The following is a 19,215-nucleotide window of genomic DNA, read 5'->3' as shown; positions in this document are numbered from 1 at the left end:
GCTGAAATACTAAAAATATATAGAGTTTGATTAAAAAAATAATAATAATAAAACTCCACCACCTCTTCCAACCATTTAACAAAAAAAAAAAAAAGGTGAGGTAGTTACAAAACAACGAAAGCAAAGACATTACTCAAGGCTCTGACTACGTGGCTGTGCGAGCTGGGACACAGGGAACAGCCAGCAGTGCTCCATAGCTCAGTCTGAAATCAACAGATACACATGGTTTAGGAGAGGTGGGGAAGAAAAAATAAGAAAAAATAAGAAAAAAACAATAGAAATATACCTTAATGGCCCAGAGTAAAATAATCTGAAATTAATCTAAACATCCTACCACTCAAAATGCTCCTATGATTTAGATCAGACACCATAAATTAAAAAAAAAAGTCAAAGTCCTGGTAAACATGCAAAGTTACAGATGGATACGTGCTACAAAAAACAGTATAATGAAAACTGAGAATGCATGTGTGCCAACATATTTCTAAGATAGTTGCTGAGCTTAATTTCTGCTGAAACTTTTTTTTTTTTAAATAATTTGTTTCAAGAACTTAAACCCATTTATTGAAAAATTTCATCTCTATTCCCTGGTTCTCTTCACTCTCTGTTCTCTATGTGTTCACAGCACAGATTTAAAGGTCCTTTTTCCTGCATGTTCTGAAACTACTGCAAACATCCTCCAAACTTAGGTTTTAAAAGAAAACATCTTAAAAACATTACATAATTTTGTTTTACATAAGTTGCAATACATGCTCACATCTTATTTGATGATTAGAAAACTTTGCAGCCCACTTTGTTACTGTTCAGACTCCAGCAAATGTGACAAAAGATTAACTACCAAAAATACAGACAATTCAATAACATTTTGACAGTACATTTTTAAACCAATCCAGAATGGTTTCAATGTCTAACAGCAGCAGTGCCCACTTGAGCATGATAAATTCATTCCTTATATCGTTAGGCTTGCCAGAATTCAGGGAATAGGGAACAGTGCTCCTCATTGATTTTACAAACAGCAGCATGTTTCTGTGCCTCACCTTCATGTTCAGCTTACTTAATACTTTAGCTCTAGAGAAAATTCCAAAGGGGATTTTATTGATGCGGTTGTGCTCCATATTGAGAGAGTAGATTGTGGAGAACTGGGACGGGCCACCCACAGGATAGGACTGGAAGCAGTTCCTGGCCAGCGTTAAACTAGTCAGTTTGACAAGGCTGGATAAAAGACCCTGCAGAGAGAAGAAAACCACCCGGGAACTTAGGACAGATTTATTTGAATACAGCTCTTTTCCTTCACGGGTCTAATTAGAAATGCTTCCCCCCAAAGTCTATCCCCCAAATACATGTTGCAACACACAGAGCAGGGTTAAATTTGATAAAACTTCCATCAACAGCAATCTCCCCTCACAGTCATCAACCTTTACGTTATTTCCCGTTTTCCTTATACACTGGTATATACAAAAAAGCAAAGACGCCACATTTGAAAGCACAAGTTGAGTAGGTTTTGCAACTCTTTTATCCTCAGAAAGGAATTTTTCAATCACACCTTGCTACCACTTGGGCAGCTCTGAAGCCCAGGCGGCAGGCCCAGCCAGCAGCATGCCCCCATCGGACGTCCTGGCTCTGGGGGATGCACAGCCCACGGCGCTGAGCTGCAGATCGCTTAGCTCTGAGCTCTGCTCACAACTCAGAGCGAGGCCCAGAGATGTACCAACTGCACACACTGCTCTTCAAACAGGTATTAGATACCTCCTTTGGAAATTGCTTTGAAAATCCCCTTTTTTTTTTTTCTCCTATTTCCAAAATATTCCTAAATAGTTATCACTCCACCTTTCTCTTCATCCCTCTTCAGAAAGGAAAAGCTAAACTGGAGCTAACCAGGTGGCAATGGTTGCCCGTTGAGTGCACAGCCTCATCGTACCCCTCCTCACCAGCTAAGCTGACTCCGAAATCTCAGCAGCACGAACCGTAGGGTTTACCGTTAGTTACGTGCCAAGCACGTTGCTGGAACCACGGGGATAAATAATGAGAGCTAAATTACTGCTGAAAGCGTCACCTTTGCTTATTACCATGCCAACTTGAATTCAGCCCTATATGCTTAAGTATTGCAGGAATTGGAGATTTATGTGTGGCATTACGTACCATAAATAATGCAACATCTGCAATCAGGAAAGAGCCGTAACAAGATAAAGATTCCGACCGTACTTCTAGTGTCAGTCTTTCCGGATGGCGATTACAGTGCTACATGCACTGTAAAACTTTAAGAACATGGTTTTGCTGCTTTCACCAGGAAAGCTTTGGTCAGTTTTCTCTTCTAAACTCTTTACTAACATTGCTGTAAGTAAAACGGGATTAAATAGGGAATTGTCTACATGTCATGGCTAAAATTTTTAAGCATCAAAATACAATTCTGGGGGCATCTCAGTAAGCATCATTAAAGCAGGTTTCCCCCTGAAGACAAAATAATGGATCTATAAATCAGTATTAGTCATTAAAACCTTATCATTTACTAATACAACCTCTGAGTAGGAAATACTGCTTCTAGCTATACTTTACTTAACTGATACTCTTTGTCCTAGGGTTAGGCAGTCCCTGAGCTCTGTTACAGAAACACTTTATGGCTTCAAATGCATCTTGGCATTTCCTAAAGCCATTTTTTCAAGTCTGCATCCATACAAAAAATATTAAAAATGTTAGCTAATATACTCTAATAGCCTAGAGTAATTAAACACATTTGAAGGGAAGCAAGAGAGCTTTGGCAGTACAAAAAGAGCAATGCTCTTATGTCTGTGAAAACTGTGGCAGTGCTGCCTTCTCCCAACCCACCCTTTTAAGATAAAATATTTATTAGGCATTGTGTCAGCAGCCTCAGCTATGTTTTGAAATTCCAAAGTTTCTTCAACAAATACAGTTCTTTGTATTATAGCAAGGAATGCTTTATTTTAAGCTGATTACATTATAAATGATACACTTCTGCAAGGTAGCTGCTGAGGTGGTAACAAATTATTGGCAAATACATGAAGAAGTCAGCACAGTCTCAAATAGTTTTGTATTAGGACTGAACATATTTTAAAAACAAGCAATCATCTTCACATTATCTTTTTGTAATTACACCATAGTTGCTTTTATAATATGTCTGGGTGGGAAGGGCTAGCTTAGTTCTCATTTTAAAAGCAGCCTGGTGGCTTTCACTCAATGGCATTTCCTTAAATGATAGTTTTATCCAAACATTTATTAAATTCTTTGTCTTCAGTCTATCATTGCTGAGTTTAAAAATTTATCTGAAAGAAAAAGGTCACGACATTTTGTTACTATGAATACTTTGCTAACTCCAAATTTAACTATAAATGCATTTATTTTTTTCTTGTATGTATAGTTTTATATACCTCTTTGATGCTAGTGATTTATAGAAATCTCTCTTTTTTTCAGCTTAGGAAAGCAGTTTGGACCACCATTAAAACAGAATAGAATGTAAACTCAAGGCTTTGTCTTGCAGCTTTGATCTCCAAACAATTCTAAATCAATGGAAGAAACATCCAAAATAAGAATAAATCACATCAGATTTTTTTCTGTTGTCCAAGCAATTCTGCCCAGGCACTAATGCTTCAATTCAAACGTTTTCTCTAAATGTTTACTAGCACCAAAAGCATGCAGTCGAGCATCTTACAATCTGCTGCCCTGAGAAATCAGTCTCAAGAAATTATGAAAAGAAAAAAAAAAAATAGGATGAAATGTATAACCCAGCAGTATAAATAGTTTGAAAGTATGCAGACACCAAAACTGTATTGAAAAAACGGTCTGTAACCAACTACCACACCTATCCAGGACTGTGAAACTGAAGGCCAATGAGGCGAGTTTCAGGGAATTTCTGAGAAGGAGTACAGACAAATATAAAGATGCACTGGGGACTAGGACTTGTGTCTCCACCTCAGCGTTAACAAAGCACTCCATTCAGGAAATGTGTTGCTTGAAGAGACTGAAAAGGTGACTCCAGAACTTCTAACAATGAACTTTTTCTTTGCTCCCACACTAAGCTTGTAGCAAGAGACCAGGGTAAAACAACCAAGTGCAACAACTATGAAAAGAAAAGCATGAAAACCGATTCTCTTCCCTGTTCTGTGATCCTTGCAGAGTTGCTGGAAACTGAAACATTATGCAAATTTTTTTTTTTTTTTTTGTAACTTATGAAAGGTGCATCAATGAGTAGCTGGATGATACCCCACCAGTGCCAACAGCATATGGTTTTCCATGTTAAAATGAGAATGCTAAAGCCAAGTAAGTAGCTGTAAGCACACTTCATTCACTCTCTTAAAGGTCATTCTTGCCTCAATTCGGGATAGTTATCCTTTTTTCTTTTTTTCTACTTCTACTTCTTCCACGAAACACCTTATACGGCTCAAATGATGGGAACCCGGGCTCCTTAGTTAAGGTTTCCTGAAGAGACTCAGGACAGCCAATTTAACCACATGTACTGCTCCTACTCTTGACGGAAGTTGTGTGACATAGGCATATCTAACTACTATAGAAGAACTTAATACGTACAGAATTGCAGTATTTCATGTTACACATGTAGATTAAAACAAAGGGTATTCCTCAGAGTTGCGAGGCAAAACGAAATGATTTGACATGTTCCAAATCCTCTACAAAACAAAGATGCCTTACAACGTATTCCCTCCCAAACCCACTCCCCTCTAACTCTCACCTCTGGCAAAGTAGAAATGTTGTTGTTCTCCAGATTCAGTTCATCAAGTTCACTGCATTTTGCTAAAGACTTCGGAATTGCTGACAGCCTATTGTACCTCAGGCCAAGACGACTTAGACTGGACAGATTTCCTAGAGGGAGGAAACAGTTATTAATACATCATTATATTAACACCAAGGAACAGAAAACGGTTTGACTTCTGATTCTTCTGTAGTCTCACACTTTACACTTCAAACTTTTCATAGGGTGAAATGGAGCTGTCATCCCCAAACAGGACATTCATAGCTTACCGTGCTTTCCAATGCTGACATCAACAATGCAGGAGAAGTAATTGTACATGCCGCACGTTATTCTTAACTTGTACATGATACAGTAAGCAAGGAAAGGAAAGCCTACATCCTGTTGCAGAAGTATTCCATCCTGATCTTTCTACCAAAGAACTCTGTCATTTTCAATATCCCCAAAATAACTTCTGTTTTTCAAAAAAATTTACACACAGCATCACTGAATGCCATGACTCATATTACCAGAATTTGGGCATACTTCACACAGCTTAGGTTCTGGCAAAACAATTTCCTCTACAGGGGGCGAAGGGTTGTGGGGGAAAACCACACAACACCAAGACTTTACTATCCTCCAAAAGCAACACAGTCTTAAAAAGTGATGATGGGGAAAAAAAAAAAAAAGTCTTCCAAGTTTTTCAAATGATACTGAGGGAAAAGTCTGGGAGAAGTCCGCAAAAATCTGGACAATAGTGCTTTAAAAATATTTCCCAATATTGCCAGGCTGACAGTCCCAGCTGATCTGTATTTCTGTCTAAAGAAAAAACCTTGAGAAGCTTGCATCTTGAAAATTTCCTATGTGAAGATCCCTTTAGCTCCAACCTTTAACAGATAACAAGCACTCAAGGCCAAAATCAAGTGCTTAAGGATGTCTTTGACCTATACAGTCCTGGGGCATTTGGTACTCTCCTGCAGGTAATAAGGCACGGAACTTCTCTAAGAAGTCATCTGACAAATAGTATACAGAACAGTGCAAAGCCTTCTGTCTCATCCATGTGTTTAGAAAGCATGTTTGTGCACATGTATGTTTCAGCATCAGAAGCTTATGAACAAATTCACACGCTTAGTCTTTGCAAAACATTCACTATTTTAGACTGTTTCACATTTTGACAACCACTCGTGGGACAACCTATTTCTTCTGCATATTGAAGTACCAGAAAGATACACTATAAAAGGAAGAGAAGATTCAATTGTAGCAAGAATAACCAAAATATTTTTAAAATACAAATAAAAAATGAAGGGAGCCTTATACGTATAGTCTGAGCGATTACTCATGCACTGAAGGATATAATAATGTCTACATATATGAACTTCTACAAAGGTTATCAGAACACAGCAAATGAAGAAGCAAATTAGTGTATGAAATGTGCTTGGAAGCAAGAGATGAATCTAAAAAAGAAATGGAGAATGAAAATTAATAGGAATAGCATAATGAAATTCACTAGACAGAGGAAAAGTCTGAGCAAAGGAAATGGCAAAATACCTCTTCCTTGAACTCCTCTGGACTGGTCAAAATATACTGTAAGAATTGACCCTAAATCATTGAGCAGCTAGACTGGGAGCGTACCTAACAAAAACTGAAAACTGGAAATGCTGAATGATTCACTGTAGTTACTAAAAAGGAGATTCATAAGAACAGTGAGAGGCAAAAGTCCAAAAAAGCCTTCCATAGAAAAAAATTTCCAGGTCTTACAAATCAAGAAAAAAAAGATGACAAATTTTTCAGTGTGTTATCTACTGTCTAGCTAACAAGCTTAGCAACAAATTTCACTTGGTATTGTCAATAACGAAACAAAAGTTTAAACAACAGGTAGCCACCTGGAGCTGCTTAACTAACACCATCTCCCACTGGGATTTTTATAAGTGCTTTCTTTCTGAGCAAGTCTACAGTTTACTTTGACAGAAGCAGCGAAATAAGTCTTCCCCCTTAACCAAAAAAGGCATTCAAAATCCAGGGCTACCAATATTGCTCTCTGATGCACAAATTGTCATATTTTGGTTTTAAATCCTACAGCACATATACACACACAAAGCAGAATACTTAAGACCTGCTTTGAACCTACAATCCACTAGTATCAAAATGCGCATTCATGGGCAAAGCATGAAAAGCATTTCATGCCATACTCAGCAAGATCCGTCCATACAGGACACCGGCCTCGCTCCACAAGATGCGCATCCTATTGCAAAGCACCACGATCATTAGGATTCGCTGCTCTACGATGAACAAAGCACACCCTGATTGTGTTTCTCTGAATTAGTATTTAACATTACTTACAAAACAAGCGATAAACTTTACACAACATGAGATACTAATTTATTTTTTTCCACTACTTAAACCTTGAGCTGGATGCTGATCTTGATTTTTCGGGCACTCTCAAGGAGAACAAAGAGGGCCCGGCTCGAGCAGACAGCGTGATGCCAACTGTTGCTTAGCAATACAACGTCGCTGCGCCGATTCCAGATTGCGAGCACAGGTTGGATGGCTATGGCTCCATTCCCACCAGCAACGTGGCATTTGAGAAAAACAAAACAAGGCAGCTGTTACAGAGAGTCAAATTATGCCTTAATTTTCCAGGAGAGAATGATACACATTGGTTGTCTTCATAGCGTTGTCAGAAAGGAGGCATAAGTAGCAGCTTTCAATACAATTTTTATCATGAATAGTATTTCTCAAATAAACTTTTGTTTTCTCTTTTGCAGAAATCTTTCTCCTCCACAGGAAAGGCATACCACAGGAAAAGCAGAACACACATCCTACGTGTCCTACCTTTTCGTGACTGTTTTACACAGCACAGCAATAATATGGTTAGTTCTTCCTGGGAACGGCAACACAAGCAGCATGATTTCAGCTGGAGCTTCACCTCCAGCGCCTCTCCTGCTCCTGGAAAGGCTGTCCTGCACCCACCGACCCAGTCAGCACAGGCCACCTTCTGATTTCAAGCCAGTTTTATGGCCAACTCATCGCCATTTTGTCTTGTGTCAACAAGACTCGGGTATCTTTTCATCCTCTTCAGTGTTCGTATTCATGCCTCACTGTGAACGTATCATAGTCGGCAGCCCCGATTGGCTTTTATTTTGGTAAGATTTGGCATGTCCAGCATAGTCTTCTCTTCACAGAACAGGATGATCCTTATAGCTCTTCCCTCTGCTCAAGATGTTAAAAATTCTCCCTGTGCTTTTTTTTTTTCCCCCAAAAGGCAAGCCTGCATTCTTCAAAACGAGGGTAGATTTATTTATTTATTTATTTATGCGTGTGTGTGCCATCAGGAAGTTTTGTCTCCAGACGTTTGCTTTTGCTGCCCAGAGCCGCAGCGATACCGCCAACCGGCAGCTGTCAGGGGGGGCCCGGAGGAGGCAGGGCCGAAGGCCCGCAGGCCCCGCAGCACAGCCTGCTGCCATCTTCCTCACCCCGCTCCCCAGCCACCTCACCTTCCCCGTGCTCCCCTACCTCTTCTCCAGTTTAGCTACCGGTTTGTGATATGGCACCACATTAAGCCCTCAACTGGCATGCTGTCAGGCCGAATCTACCGTGCCAGAAGTGAGGCGCGGAAGGTACCAGCTGATCACGATCAGTTCGGGCAGTCAGACAATCAGGATCATCTGCGGCTGTACTTTTGTCACCGAAACCATACCGCTGTGGTTCCTCTCCAACAGCCCCTTGCAGGCAGGGTGACTCAGAAAACGCAGCACTAAGTGTTCACGAATGTGACAGTTTGATAACCACAACTGAAAAGCAGCTACTGGCAGAAAAAGCAACAACTAAAAACCCTTCCAAGAGTTTTTCTTAGGAAGCCCATTCCAAAAAAAGAGCTCATAAACTCAATCACCCCGTTCACAGGTAATTCTCAACATCATACTAAAGCCGACCTAAGCCCTGAACTCACACCAGGCACAAGGAAGTCACTGTACAATTGTCTTAGCTCAACCATTTGCATGAACAGTCACTCTTAGGAGTCACTTTTCACACAGCCACCTTTGTAGCAATTGCTTCAGACACATTTTATTACAGGCAAGACGTACTGACACCCATCAGCAGGCTTCACCTCGCCCGGCGTGACACCCATCTCGCTGCACTCAGTTCTGAAGCGCCCTGAGCGCAGAACTCCCCGTCACCTCGCTGCGGAGAATACGGGTCTCTCTTAATTTACACAGAAATTAATTAAAAGTCACTTGGAAGCACGTAAATCTAAAACTATTAAATTAAATCCTGCTATTACAAATGGGACTCTAGTTTAAATTAAATTCTTTATCAAAGATACCTCACAAACGTTAAAGAAAAAAACCCAGTGCAAAAGAAGGGAAGACTGAAATAAAGCGGAAAACCATGCTCACCTAAACACGCTTTTTAGAAAGACCACTTGAAGCAGTTCTCTAATTAGGAGCAACATCTCTTCCTTGAATATGTCAAAATCAAGAGAAATGGGATCCAAAGCATTAAATAATAGAAATAAATCCAAATTCCTATTTCAAAGTCTTACCAGCACCATCTAAAGGGGGTGACAAATGTTCTTTTTTCTGAGATTCATCACACCTCTTTCTCTCCCTTCTTCAGTTAAAATAATCCTTCAAATTCACTATCCTTAGATGAAGGGTCATTATTTAGTGCAAAATATTACCGTATCGTTACTAAAACATGGAGCAATTAGTCTGATTTATGCAACTTCGTTCATCAAGCTAGTTTGCCAGTTGCTTTTTCCTAAAAATACCAGAAACATACTGATCAACTTAAAATATGTTTGCTACAGAAAAGCATATTGCAGATAGTATTAACACGCAAATTTAACTAAAAGTGCTGCACACATCAAAAACCCTTCCCTTAAAGATTGCGATAATAAGTATACATGAACTTCAGCATGGAACAGATAATCACAAGACTGAACTACAAACATGGCTCACGAGTATTTTTGATGATCTAACTTTGATAAATATTCTTAGATTTCGATTTGACTAAACTCTGCATGCTGTAAGTAGCAACCAAAGAACTTACATTACTATACATTATTTCATACATCTCAACTCACTTAAATCACTAAGGAATTTTCTTCTAAGGGAGATAAATTATTTTGCCCACAAAAGGTACCAGATGTCATTGATTAGCCTTAAAACACCACATATCCTTAATGCTGTTTAAAATAACAAAGATGACAATATGGAAGAAAAAGTCACAAGAGGTTCAAAAAAAATTAAATTTAAAAAAATAATAATTAAAAAATATATTAAAAAATAATTATAAAATCCAAAGAAGGTAAGACCAAGGGCCTTAAGAGCTGAAAACTTTAAAGGAGAGACCAGGCAAACTAGATGTGGCCAACTATGGATAGAAATTAAACGCTGTTCAAACATTTCAGCAGTGCTCATAGCCTAAAATAGCCGTAAGGCAAACTAGAAGTTGCCTATATCACACTTTGTGCTTAGTACGTATTAATTTTTCCAGATGTCAGCCATACTCCATGACAATTGTTGAACAGTTTCACAGATTTTTTTAGGTGAAAGGAGCTGTTGACATCATTGTCATTGACAATCTAACCTCTTGTCAGAAAGGAAAAGATTTCCCCTGATAGGTGTGGAGTAAAATGAAAGGCTTTAGATAAACCATTTTGATCTTTGCTTGCACTCCTGAAGCACAAACCATGCCTATGGACATCCAGCACTGCTAGAGAGAGAAGCCAGTGGCCAGGCAAGCCATCCTGAACATGATCTCAGTAAGCATGCTGCAGAGGAAAGCAGAACAAAATCCTACAGTCATTTCTCATCCGATGCTCATCTGAGATGTTTCACTCCTCTGCCTAATCACTGATGTTTCAGGAGAACTGTGGATGGGGACAGAAAGGTGATTTGGAGGACAAGGGGAGGCAACAAATCAGAAAAACTATAGAAAAGAAACCCCTCCTGATTAGTGCTACCAACTACCAAAGCCAAAGCATGAAATGCAATCATATTTTTTCCAAATGCAAAGGCACAGTAGGCTTAAGACTGCTGAACAACAATTCAAACAATTACAAGTTTTACTTGCAATCTCTGGATATTACTGCCTTAATAGCAAAATTATTCAAACTTTTCTTTCTGGCCACCAGTACCTCTTGATGCATCAGACCAGTGTAGGAGACAGATTCAGACTCTCCAATTACGAGGTCAATAGCGCCCACCATTTTTTGTTCTGCTCAAACCAAAGTGCATTATGCTTCTTATGCAACTCTCCAGAGAAATCCTCCTTGAGAAATTCTCCAGTAAGATGTTAATCTATTAAAAAATCTATCATCACTTTAAAATGAATCTCTACAACTCTTATCAAGTTAAATGCCATTTGAAGAGAGCAGAGATTCCTCTATTTTCAATCTAACAGTATCAACTAAAGACGGGTTTCCTTCATTATTTCAGGGAGACGAAAGCATGACCACTACTTGTTTTTCCAACTGTGATTCAATACCAAAATCACTGCAGAGTGCATGTGGGAAAGATGTAAGATGCTGGCAAAAACTGAGTGGCAGAGGCTAAAGTATCTGACATGTACTATACACAACACCTGTGTAAGGTAAGAGAGCACAAACAAGAGCGACATGTTTCTGAAACTGTCTCTAAGCCATGAAAATTCAACTTCCTTTAACATGTGTTCATCAAAATGCACTTAGCTAAGAGACCTGCTTGCCTTGATTCCTTTGAATCACTCTTCCTTCCTGCCTGCTTCTTACATGTAAGATTATGGGCTTTTTCTTCCTACAGTATACAAATCACCCTGAAAATGCTGAGCTGCAGTTATAACGCATCTCTCCATACCGGTCTCTGCATCTCATTACCGTGTGATGGTATGCACATTCGCTAAAATAAACAGTCCCCATCCTAGTCTCACCAGAAAGAATATCCAACCAAAATACAAAATAAGAAGTATTTTCATAAATACAGATCAAATCAATAAACTCAAAATTAATAAGCCAACAGAAGCAGGCCTAATTTTTACAGAAGAATACATGTGTATCTAATTATATACCAGGCTTGCACTGAAGATTATTTATTGAAACAAAAACAGAAATTATAATTAGCTGAAAATGGTATGAAAACAATACAAAAACACTTGACTGCAACAGTCAAAAGCAACAGTTGGGACTTGCTCTGGATTATCAGTGAAATTGTTACATTTTTCTCAATTCATATTTCATACAACACAAACAAAGCACCTGAAATTTATTTCACTCGTTTTTTCTTTGGCAGTCTTACTTTCCTTTTCAACTGAATATTAAAAACATTTATATAGATCTTGAATTTCACAAAAAAGTTAATCACCGAGAACAACGTATACCTAACTCACAAGTATCTTCTCTCCGGAAAGAAAAGCTCAACAGCCAACACCAAGAGAAGCAGCTAAGGAAAGGGAAAGCACACCCTGAAACTTCCCCTGGAGCCTGGGGAAGATTCAACAACGTGCGGCTCGCAAACTTCCTGGAGTTAGCAGCAACTGATACAGTTTTCTTCTGTGGAACCGTCATGCTGTCCTGGGAGCCCGCGAGCTTTCAGCATCCACAACAAGCTGTGCAAACACCGACACCTAAGCGTTACCTACCCATCGCAGTAAGGGCGGGCTGCTTTTTAGTCCTTTGGGGGCTGGCGACTCACAGCTTTGCTCCATACCCTCCAGTTCAGCCCCCAGGAGGCAGTGAGCAGGCACTTCCCACTTCCCACCTTCGTGCCACCCAGGATTTTGGGACAGTTTCACTGCTTTGTATTTACTAAATTTAGAAGCAAAGACTTCATCCCCTTTATGAGAACACCCTGAAAACCAGCAAAGGTTTGTAATAACCTGAAAACTGAAAGAGAAGAGTGGGAGCCGCTGCTTTCGAGGAGGTAGAGAGAAGGCAAGCTTATTGTGATTGCCAAATAGGAACAGAATCTAATTTAAATGCTCCATTAACAGCACAGTCCAAGAACAATAAGTGCTGACCAGATCTCTCCTCTCCTTTTGAGACTGGAAATGGTCTTTATCCTGAAAGCACTGAACGCCCGTAGACCCCGCCTGACCAAAGCACTATGTTACATGCTTCAATGTTAATGACATGAAGATTGCCATCCAAGCTGGTGCCTATCCTCTGCTCCACCAGGATGGCAAGAAATGGAAGCGATCAGCTGCGCGGTTCCTGAGCAGCAGCCCTGCCACCAAGGGCTGGCGGTGCTCGCCTGCTTCTCATTAAGACCAGAAGTTTCAGAGTGAGACTTCTCCAGCTTTTGCTAAGCCTGCAGTACTTTAAAAAATAAATAGTTTCACTTTTCTATGGAAATATCTTTATGAGGAATTCTAGGGACCTAAAGGTGTCACAGCAACAAGTCGTACAACCCGAGCTGCATGAGCTGTGCTGCTCTGTTCCCAGGTTTTATCAACCACATGCATAAAAGCAGAGCAGCGCTCTGAAGGTAAAGCAGCTAGCAGCACAGTTTGTAGCTCGATGTCAACAACAAAAGCAGCAAAGCTTCTCCCCAGAGTATTTGCTTTCGTGAAAGTTGTGATTTCAGCTCTGAGCTCTTCTGTCGTAGCGAAGGGCACGAGTTCTAGGCTTTGAATATGCCTCCCATTCTCCTAACCGTATTTTAGGAACAGTGCCATGTCAGACACTGGAAAGTGTATCCAGTGACAGAATTTTTTGTGCTTTTAAAGCATCATTTTGGAACATTTACAACTGACTATTCTTTTTCATATTAAAATTTCTGTTGCCTTAAATGTCTATGAATATGCCACATTTGACTATAATCAAGCTGCACACGTAAACACATGGAAGTGGAAAATTACAAAACAGTTGAAGAATCTGGCTCTTTAAAAGCAGAAATTCAACAGAAACAAAATTACATTCTCAAATAAGCATTTCTGAGCTTTTAAATAAGAAATTGCAAACATTTATACGGAATGCTATAATAAAGTCTTCAAAAAGAGCGAACGCTCACAACATGGTACGTGCAGCATAACATTTTCTAAGCTAGTTTAATCCAATGGTCACCTAACAGAAACACTTTCTTCTACCCCAAATTTGCTATCTCAAAAGTCCAATTATTAATTTTGATAATTCACCTCCTTGTTTATATCTTTTGGATAATCCCTCTTATTAGTGCACCAGGTACTTATGCAGAGATAAACCCCTGAAAGTAAAATCAGATTTTAATTCCCACCCCAAACCCCCCCAGAAAACACCCAGGGCAGGGGGGCAATCTGCAATTAAAGCACGGAGAAGCTAAGATCCCACTACGATTTTGATTCTAGGACTTGAAACTCTTGGAATGTGCTAAGCTGTTCCACAAAGCTCATTTTCCTTGCAGGAAGTGACCTAATATACAAAGTACTTTACAATTTTCAATCAACAGAGATACAGATATGAATGTATTAAGCCAATATCTGTAAAGCAAGACATTAGGTCACTTCCTGACAACTAATATCTAAAATTGACATTTGCTACTGCAAGAAGGCGTGCTTATGAAGCGTTAGTTGAACCAAGAACTTTGTATTTTTACAGAGTGGATATATTGGCTCTGCTACCTCTAATCACTGCTGATGCATAATCCCCTCCCAGCCACTCCCCTGCGTGTCACCCTTTGGCGTCCCTGCCTTCCAACGCCGCCTCGGCTCAGGAGGTACTGGTAGTTAGAAAAACAGCTTCTTAGTAGTATTAGCTTTTTATTTTTTTATTGGCAGGTCCAGGAACCTTTCTGTGGTAAAACCAAAACTTGGTTAGACAGAGCAACAGTAAATGTAAGCATTTTCCAAGTTTGTTTGTTTGTTTTTCACTTTTTTTTCTGTCAGGGGTGTCTGTTTGGGGGGGGGGGGGGGGGGTGAAGTAGAAAACGAAAGGGGCTGCTGGTTTTTCAAAGCAGCTTGACAAAAACATCCCTCACAAGCAAAACCAGGCCTCCATCCGAAGGGTGTCAGCGGGGGAGGAGGGGACAGATCTGGCAGTAATGGAAAGTCTCTTCCACAACAGGAGGATTGTAGTGCATTAAATATTTATAACGAGCAAATGTGTTTGGTCTTTTTTGTACCAAGCGTGCAACCCCCACGCTGCTTCGAGTAAATTAGGGGAACACTGACAGTGCTTCTATACCAAGCATGCCAAAACCTGGCAGAGGGAAGGCGCTGCAAGACATGGCAGCTATGCCCAGCAGCAGGCAGGTATCGGCGGGCGAGGGAAGAGGCAGGAACCGGCGAGAGCGGCCGAGAGGCTGGGCAGGGCGTCCTGCAGCCCAGCCCCTGCGTCTCGGGCCGGGAGACGGCCTCGGTGTTTTTCTCAGTACTCAAATTCTCTCGCTGAACAATCCTAACCGCAAAGTAAGCTGTAATCTAAAAATCAAGCCACAACTTGCTTTAATGTTGAACCAAAACTGTGATGACTAAGAATTAAAGCCAATGCTGCTGAACTGGCTACGGCTGCCTTTTCTGTAACATGCATAAATGTAGGTTGATCATTATCATTTAAGTTGGAGCTCAACTTTTTTGCCTTAAGTTTCCAGTTCTGGCCATTTGTGAGCTACACTTTATGCGACACAAATACTGATCTCTGGTTTTCAGTTTTCACTTAAATGTGGTGCTCGGCTCCTAGACACATTCATCAGCACAAACAACAGGGATTTTCCAGTGGAACAAAAGCTTAACCAGTGCGAAGTTAAAGGCAGGAGAGTGCACTGTAATTATTCATCTGTCTTTGGTGGTTTGTTGAGCTACACAGCACTGATGTTCAGCTCCGATAAGCAGTGTAAAGAGACATCTGTGTGCATTTAAAAATAAATGACTTCAAAACACTGTAAAAACAATGCAATGGGAAAACAAAACAAAGAAAACATGCAGAAATCCAGTTTGACCAGGTATAAACTCAATGCAAGCAACCTACCTTTACAGTAACTTCCTAGAGAAATAGAAGAGTCCAAACTATCTTGATTGCATAGTCAGCAATCTCCTATCTATCACGAATGGCTTAACAGCTTAAGTAACTCTGTGCCTCTCACACCCAAGGACCTTTCCTTGTGTAAAGCAAGGAAGCTCAATGACTGCCAACCACTACATAACTCGGTACACCTTTGGCACCATCCAGTACAATGGAAACCAACTTGCCTAAAGACTTTTTTCCGTAATTAACAGCTTATCCAGAGAACTCTCTTCCTAAATATGAAATTTACAGTACATGTAAATTTTATTTAAAACAGTTTTCAGTAAGATTTACATAACAGCTATAGAAATAAAGGCTGTGCTTACAAACTGTGTAAGTTAGATGCAAATTCCAGATGGAAAGAGATCTCCAGAGTTTAAAAATACCATCAAACCAGGAAGGAAATTTAGCTAGAGTGGATAGTTCATCAATGTAAACTCCGCTCCAGTCAAACTTTCTAATCAAAAAGCCACAGCAACTACACACAACAATTTACTGCTAAAAGAAAAGCTGGAGTGTTTTTAAGTGGTTCTTCACTCTTCTGTTCATTCACTTCACTACGCATTAAAGAACATTAAACACTGCCTAAGTGATAACATATATTCTTTTGAGTATGTTGTGGTGACAAAGAAGGGCTTAAAATCATGATGGCCTTGGTTTTTTGTCTTTTTTTTCTTGTCTTTTTAAAATCACAGCATGCATCTTCTCCTGCCATCTGTTTAAAACAGACTAAATTAAATAAGAGAATCTCCTACACGAGATTCTGAAACTGACCAAAAAGCCTCCCAACCTCAGTCACAAACCCTCTGTATTTTATTGCATTGCAGAATAATTACTTTGTTGACTTGAGAAGTTTTTTTAAAAAAATCTTTTTTAATTTTCTACCCAAAAGCATAAAGCAGACAGAATTCATTGAAAACATTTACCTTTTTGGTTTTATTTTCTTTTAGCCAAAGGTGTTAGTTAAAACTATCTGTCCAAGTATTTATCTTCAGCTAATACTCTTTTAGCCTTTTATTCCTTTACATGCTTAATTATATGAATTTGTCCATTCATTATAGATGAATTTGTCCAGTCAATGAATGGACATTCAATGAATGTCCATTCAATGAATTTGTCCATTCATTATAGAATGGACAAACAAGCTGCAAATACTTAGTCATGCTCACAGAACACCTTAAATCGGAGTTAGAAGTGAAGGATTTTTTTCTATATAAAACTCTCCTTCTTAGACAATGCTTTACAGACTCTGTGACACAGCTAAATTTAATAACATAATTCCAAAAACTAGAAACTACATTTAAAGTAAGATGCACACGTTGCTTCTAATCTCAATGGTGAAGTTGCCTTGAGCAGAACACCAGTCATTCTACAGCTGCCAACCAAGCACTTATTCGCAAATTTGCTCCTCTTACTGAACATTTTGAAATAGTGATTTGTTTTCCCTTCCCCAGCCTCCTTACATACCTATGGTTTCTGGCAGGTCCAAGAGCTCATTGTGCTGCAAGTCAAGGTTGGTGATCTGCGTGCAACTTCCAATCTCTTCTGGAAGGTGTTCAAGCTGATTGTGCGCTACATCCAGCGTTATGAGGTTACACAGCTCACCTAGAAGCGCACAAGAAAATTAAAACATCAAGTTATTTAACGTACAGGTCTGGAGAGATTTTTCATGATGATCATAAAAATATATATTTATATATATATATATATATATAGCTACTATAAAATTATAAATATAAACTCAGGCCTTAGAGCATCATAATTTTATTAGTAAGATTTAAAATCTGATTGACAATTTTTTTAAAAAACTTGGATAAAGCTTTTTATAGATTCTCTAAAGAAATCTTATTTATTGATTTTCTTCTAGCACTTCAAGCTGTGGAATTTGAGGAGTACAAAATCCATTCCTCACACTTGTTTCATGCTGACCAGAAGTTTAAAACCTCATGGAGTAAGTGGATTGTATTGAATTATGAGAAACCAAGATCTGCTTTTATGGCATAAATTATGTTCAGACACAAAATGAACGCTTAAGAGACATCAAAGTTATTTGGCTGACACCCTACAAAACTCATCCAAAGTCCGGAATGTTATTTTTAATCATTTTTAGTCATCAAGAAAAGGCAACTTATCATAAGAAGACTGTAAAAACTATTTATACAGATTATGATATAATATATATGTAAGCACAGGTATAGCCAATAAAAGTTTGAAATAAAAGACTTATCTGTTAAGCCTTAAAAAGGATAAAAGGATTCTACTTGCTTAGAGCTAAGAGCAGCTTTACTGCTGCTCTGTTTCATTCCTGACTCTTATGTACCAACTGAAGAGCACAACTAGGCACAGCTCTCTCTGTACAGTAGTTCCAGCTATTTTAACAACAAACGTTGCATTCTGAGCAATAGGTCACTGGATTTGCTTGAGAAAACATGCATGCATGCATGCACACAGGTACCAGGTACACGTGCTCATATTTTTTGGATCTAATGGAGGTGAAATTAATGTAAATGATTTGAATAGCTTCAACTCTATCCAGTAAAGGTCACTGTATTTGTGTATCAAGAGCATCACTCAGTGAGTAACAAATTTGGAAAAGAGGCAAATTCCTTTTGAGGGATGACTGTCTATTTTTAAGCTTCAGTATTGTATCTTTGACATGATCCTTTAGGGATTTTCCCACAGGCTTGGCTTGGGCAAGTTCTGATGCGTAGACTGTCTACATATTACATCATCAGCGGATCACAAATAATTTATTAAATTGTAATATATTTATGGATTCAAGACTCTATCCAAGCTGCAAGTGGCACAAACTCTTATCAAGGATCAGAAAACAGTTGTGAAAATCCAGCCAAAAAAAGAGTCTATGTAAAAGTGACCCTATTTTCAGCATTTATTGACACACATTGGGGTGTTTTTCCTTGAAAATAGGCACATGAAAATGTAATGCTTAAGCACCACCTCCATGACTGTGTGTGCTCACCTCCCAAGTCTGAATTCAAGTGTATTTCAGGCAACCACAGAGTCAATATCCAATCATGCTGCATAAACCACACGATTCAATGCCATTAATAGGCAGAAGAAAGCAAACTTAAGAAGAAGGCCGAGCAAGAGTTAATGTTCTGTGGTAGAAGCATCTGCTTGATATTCATGAAAACAAGTGGGCAAAGTGTAGAAGGCAGTAGAAAGAGGAGAAAAAGCTAGAGGAAAACTTCATTCTCCCTTTAAACAAACCAAAGAAAAAAGAACCCCGTATTATCTTTAATAATAAAACCCTAGAATTTTGATAGCACTTCCGGTCAGCATTTTTCACCTCACGACTGCTGAAGTTCAGTCCTGACAATCTTGTTTTCATTTCTTTTTCCCTGCACACCTAAACCAATGATGTCAAACTCGATGTGGCACAAATTTCATTTCATCCCATTGATTTCTCATTTACTTGACTCTTCCCACTCTACATCTGCTAAAGTTGAGGGAAGAGTTGGATTTCTGCAGTACCATTTGCTGCATTTCCCTTTTGCACCTGCTGAAAACTTTGACAACAGCAAGATACGTGTTGCCACAAACA

At 39.2% G+C, this 19,215-nt stretch overlaps 1 protein-coding gene across 2 annotated transcripts in view; it reads right to left on the bottom strand.

Annotated features, from left to right (window-relative positions):
- The window catches only part of SHOC2 (SHOC2 leucine rich repeat scaffold protein), a 66,867-nt gene that overhangs the window by 9,171 nt on the left and 38,481 nt on the right, over nt 1-19,215 (bottom strand). For both annotated transcript variants that reach the window (XM_083843194.1, XM_083843195.1), the window contains exons 3-5: nt 17,118-17,255; nt 4,697-4,827; nt 1,035-1,223 (exon numbers count right to left, since the gene is read on the bottom strand). In XM_083843194.1, the coding sequence (XP_083699320.1) occupies nt 1,035-1,223; nt 4,697-4,827; nt 17,118-17,255 (458 nt within the window). The remainder of the gene's footprint in view (nt 1-1,034; nt 1,224-4,696; nt 4,828-17,117; nt 17,256-19,215) is intronic.

The sequence above is a fragment of the Anser anser genome (assembly GCF_964211835.1).
Source record: "Anser anser genome assembly, chromosome: 7".
NCBI classification, from domain to species: domain Eukaryota; kingdom Metazoa; phylum Chordata; class Aves; order Anseriformes; family Anatidae; genus Anser; species Anser anser.
Note: the sequence above shows the minus strand (reverse complement) of the source record. Positions and strands in the feature narration are given on the sequence as shown.